The sequence below is a fragment of the Gambusia affinis genome, linkage group LG19, assembly GCF_019740435.1.
Source record: "Gambusia affinis linkage group LG19, SWU_Gaff_1.0, whole genome shotgun sequence".
NCBI classification, from domain to species: Eukaryota; Metazoa; Chordata; class Actinopteri; order Cyprinodontiformes; family Poeciliidae; genus Gambusia; species Gambusia affinis.
This window is the reverse complement of record NC_057886.1, coordinates 24,041,887-24,046,794: the sequence shown is the minus strand read 5'-3', so window position 1 is coordinate 24,046,794 and position 4,908 is coordinate 24,041,887. Positions and strand designations below refer to the sequence as shown.

Below are 4,908 nucleotides of genomic sequence, written 5' to 3'. Positions count from 1 at the left end.
AGTTTGTGGCTCAAAGCACCTTGTTGATGAGGGAACAAGGTTGGAGTGAATGTTTTAGTTTCCAAATGTATATTTAGTTAGTATTTCATTTTATTTCATGATACAGGAAACTATAGAAGGGAATGTCAAAAGATTTAACAAATATACTGTAAAATAATAACAGCGCTAAAGGAAAAGATCCTCAAAGATAAAAGTTGTAATAATTTAAGTTAAAAATTCATTCAGGTAAATGAATAAGTCAAACAGATGAAGGCAACAAATGTTTGAGTTACTAATAGTATTTATATTTTGTATATTTTGCAGCTGTTATGGTGTTCAGGCTGTTGAATAAAAAGATTATGAACCGTCAATTTGAGACACTAAGACACAAAACTCTGGTTAAAAGAAGCAGGAAGTTCACTTCAGGGTTTACACATCATGAAAACATTATTCTTCTGAAAACATTATTAGTGTTGATTTTAAGACTCAGAATGGGAAAATCTCTTATTATTGAGATTCAGATGACAGAAACAGCCAAAGGAAAATAAGATCTAACAGAGAATCTGAAACCAAACCGAGATCAGAGCTGGAGACACTGGAGGATCGGATCAAAGTCTGAAGGGAAGTCCAGGAAACATTTCAGAAAGATACACAAAATCACCAGGCAGAACACAGCACTAGTAATAACATTACATGATTATAATAATGCTTACTAACTGTACAGGTTATTCTGTCTAATGAGTTTTTTATTCTCACTGGAAACTTTTCATTAAAAGCCTGACTGGTTCACATCAAGACTGAAGACAATAAATCTGATTTTAAAGTTTTTATTTTGGAGGAAAAGTTGTAGAATAATAATAATGAAAAAAAACAAACATGTAATAACTCTTAAATTTTGAGTTTTATTAGGTTTTTTTTCCCTTAAGTTGCAACAGAAGCTCAAACCAAAAGAAGCAAATGATCATTTTAAAGAAACATGATGAGATCATTTCACAGGAAGTTTGGTTCCAGCTGGTCAGAAACTGAGTCACTTTCAGATGTTCTGGATTCACAAATCATTTCAACATGAAACCAGTTTTTAACCAACACAGCCACTTTTCCCCAAAACGTCTCAACAGTTAAAAGATGAAACATGTGAAGAGCAAAACAAAATGGAAGCAAGAAAAAACACAGAATCTGGTTTCTTCTGTCATTTTTGTGGCTAAAATAAAGATTTGTCATAATTATGGAGTTTTCACAAAGCAACTCTGTCAAAATGACTGAAACTGTTCAGGTTAAAACATGTTAGCTGCAGGTTATGAGCAGAAAAAATCAAATATGAGAGCAGAAACGTTGTGGGATCTTTCAGCCCATGCTGTCTGAGGATTTGTGGATTTCTTTAATAAACACTTTTTTCTTGTACTCCTCTATAGTTTCCTCACAGTTCTCTCCATAGTATTTCTTCTCACACTCACACAGCCCAATGCGGGCGTTCTTCACCTCCACACATTTTCCTCTGTCTGGACCTCCACAGTTGATTCCTTCACATGGACTCTTATTCATCAACTCTTCATCACTTTTCAACAGAACCCTGAAGCGTCCATAAGGGAGAATATTTGCACTGCCTAAAAAGCTGATGCTGCATGTCCCAGTGTAAATGTAGGGCAGCGTCTGCTGTTCCTCAGGCAAAAAGTATCCTTCAGATGGAATATCTTCTGCCTCTAAAGCTGCAGCAGCATCATGTTTCTTATGAATGTAAGCATGAATGGCTGAATACATGTCTATCACTTTAGGTTCTCCTGTTTTTGTAACACAGCCATCTAACTTTTCTTTAACATTACTGCAGAGCTGCTTTTCATTGTAGCATTCCTTAATAACTTTTATCATCTCAGCTGCTTTATTGTGGTTTCCTTTCACTTGTTTGGCAAAAGCCACACTAGTTTTCCCTTTTTGTACTTCAGTAAATCCAGACAAAGTGTGTCTGTTCTTCCATTTGGTGAAAAACGTTTCACCTTTTGAATTTTTTGTTAAGAAAGCAACCACCATCCAGTCGTACCGGTCATATGTTTTAGTCAGATACATCATGATGTTCTGTGCCAGACTCTTGCGGGAAATTGACTCGTCAATCTTTTCTTTGATTTCCAGTTTAACATGTTCATCAGGTTTTGAAATACAGTTCTTGTGAATGTGGAACATGGCTACAGAGATGTCGCGTGCTTTATCAACCAGATCATCTTGTAGCGCTGTTTCCTTATTATTAATGGTGTTGTACAGATGAGTCATGGTGATGGCTTTGAACACCAGCGCTGCGTTAACAGCTGAGAACTTTTTAATTTGATCTTCATGACATCTGACTTTTTCTTTCAGTAGTTTTTCATAGTCACTACTGTAAACACCTTGACCTACTATGGCGTCATGGAGTTTATACAGAGTCGTTTCAGCGTTTTTGAAGAACTTTTCACCATATTCTTTCAGAATTGTCTTGCATGTTTCAGGCTGGTCACATTTTCCCAGCAGTTCCTGCAGCCTCGTCCATCCATCATTTATTGTTCTCTCCATGTCTGCATACGCCATGGCCTGAATGGCATATTCCACTGCCTTCCGATTCGCATCAATCTTTAAATTTAGATTATCAAATTCCTTCTTGAGATAATCTAGCACTTCTTTGTTAGGACTTTTACCACTAAGCGCTCCGACCAACTGTATCACAGCACTTAAATATTTCCCAGCCGGTTCAATTAAAGCGATAAAAGGTTTAGCTGCATTTACAATCTTCAGAAGGTATTCCCCTGCAGCCTTTGCTGTGTCTAGTTTCTGGCCTCTCTTCTGCAGAGCGCGGTTTCCCTGCAGGTCGGAGCGCGGCGGGACGCTCAGGCTGCAGGCCAGGAATGAAAACAGCAGCAGCAGCAGAACCGGGCCAGACGGCGCCATGACTGAGGACAAACACAGAACGGTCAGGAATTACTTCATAAAGTCTTTCTGCTAAATTATAAAATCTGCTCTGACCTGGAAGAATGAAAGTTTGAGTGAAATTAATAACAACAACAATATGATTCAACCTTCCTTTTTCATTTTAGCAAAAGATTAAATGAACAAAATAAAGCAAATCAGGAGAGATTTTGTTCAAATGCTGCAGAAAAACAAAAACATAATTTCATTTTCTTTTGAGGTTATTGCTCTTAATTTAAATCAGATTTGAAAACTGCATGTAACCATTTCATTTGATTCGCAGTCAGAGAATCGATGATGAGAAACCAAACGTACCGCGATCTTCAGTTCTGGGAGATTCTTTTTCTGGAAACACAAAACGCTTCAGAAGTTTGTTGAAGCATTTTTAAAATGAACAAAAGAAGATGATTTAATAGAAGTGAGATCTGAACTGACCGTGGAGGTTTGGAGATCTGGACCAATTTCTGCAGAGCAACTGGGAATCCACCTGCAGACTGGTGACACCCAGCTCCAGTCCTGGTTTTATAGGAAGTGGCTCTGTAGGCAAATGATCCTTTTTCATGTGTAGCTTGATAAATTCATGTGGGGGTCTGTTAACATCTGGACCTGATAGCGCCTCCACCGTCTCCCAGTGAGTTCTCATTTGAATGAAAAGTGTTTGGACAAAGGAAGGCTTTCTGCCAGCGAGAGCTTTTCCAGGATAAAGGAGTTAGTGGCTCTTATATAAGCAGGTAAAATCGTTGGAAACGTGAATAATAATCTATAGAACAGCAGAGTTTCAGTCCAGAGCAGAAGAGCTTCAGCCTTCCTTCAACACCCAAACCAAACGGACCGATTTCCTCTTCAGTACTCAAATGATGGAGGAAGGATTAGCATCAGCTGCTACATGTTTAGTATTGAGATGCTATTTTAGGTTAGCTTTGCTCCACTGATAGGCTAACTCCTTTTGATACAACAGTCTTTTCCAGAATTCAATCAGATAGAAGCACAAATTAACCGAGAAGCAGCTTCCACCATCTGTGCGTCAGATTTACAGGCGTACCAGAAACATGTGAATACAAAGGTTCCAGCCAGAACAGTGGCACATTAAAGAGATCCACGATTAGTTGGAACAATCCACTTTGAGAAATATTTATTTTACATGTAAAAACAATACAGTGATAATACTCTAGGCTGTTTAGTTTTTCTAAATTTAAATAAAATATTGTCACACGGACGCCGCCATGTTGCTCATGCTGCAATGCATTCTGGTTAGATGATGTATGCTAGGTAGTGATGGCCAAATGAAGCCTCGTGAAGCAATGAAGCTTCCCGGCCCATTGCTTTGCCCAAAAGTTCATAACTTGATGCTTCATTCATTTCTCACTAGTGACATCAGCTGTTGAAACTGTGGCCTTGTCACTCAGACAGACATATTTAAAAACAATTAGTAAATGCAATATTGTCAAAATTTTTGTCAAACTCACGTTTAGTAACAGGAGAGTCAATTAAATCCTATTTAACTAATCTTTTTTAGTAATTAAAATAATTTGTAGTCAATCCTGGTATATGTTTACTGTTAGTGGCTGTTTTCTTCTGTCATTGACTGATTTGACAATAGACATTTGTTTTAATGTACTCAGAGTGCAGCTTGTTGGGCCAGACAGTTTTCTTTGAGGTTTGATTTGCCTCCTGAAAAACTTTCTATTGGCTCTCTGATCTGATCCCTTATATTTTTACTCATAAGCCAGAATTTTACTTTTCCAACAGCTTTAAGTCTGTTTCTGCTGTTAGAGACTGATGTATTTTTGCAGAACAAAGAAATAGTGGAAATTTCAAGAAGGTGAGAATTTTGGAGGTGAAGGTTTAATTATTTTTATTAAGAATCTTGTGAGTGAATCATCTCAAAGTATTCCCTGATGTCAGATTTTTTCTTCTTGCTGGCTCAATTTCAATCAAGTTTATTTGTGTAGCACATTTCAGCAGCAATCCAGTGTCAAAATGTTTTACATAATAAAAACA

The 4,908-nt window shown here is 37.4% G+C and overlaps 1 protein-coding gene across 1 annotated transcript; it reads right to left on the bottom strand.

The window, feature by feature from the left end:
* Window positions 1–803: 803 nt before the first annotated feature.
* Window positions 804–3,623, bottom strand: LOC122821693. Its single transcript, XM_044099816.1, has 3 exons — window positions 3,343–3,623; window positions 3,223–3,252; window positions 804–2,891 (listed from the first exon to the last, which is right to left on the bottom strand). The coding sequence occupies exons 1-3, from the start codon at window positions 3,548–3,550 to the stop codon at window positions 1,324–1,326; spliced, it is 1,806 nt and encodes a 601-aa protein (XP_043955751.1). The 5' UTR covers window positions 3,551–3,623; the 3' UTR covers window positions 804–1,323.
* Window positions 3,624–4,908: the final 1,285 nt, after the last annotated feature.

What these genes read in the sequence shown, in the direction of transcription:
- LOC122821693 (XM_044099816.1), bottom strand. Translation starts at nt 3,550, where the DNA reads ATGAGAACTCACTGGGAGACGGTGGAGGCGCTATCAGGTCCAGATGTT. An exon ending in CAGATCTCCAAACCTCCACG is followed by an intron (nt 3,253 to 3,342) that starts GTCAGTTCAGAT and finishes TTGTGTTTCCAG; the next exon opens with AAAAAGAATCTCCCAGAACT. An exon ending in TCCCAGAACTGAAGATCGCG is followed by an intron (nt 2,892 to 3,222) that starts GTACGTTTGGTT and finishes GTTTGTCCTCAG; the next exon opens with TCATGGCGCCGTCTGGCCCG.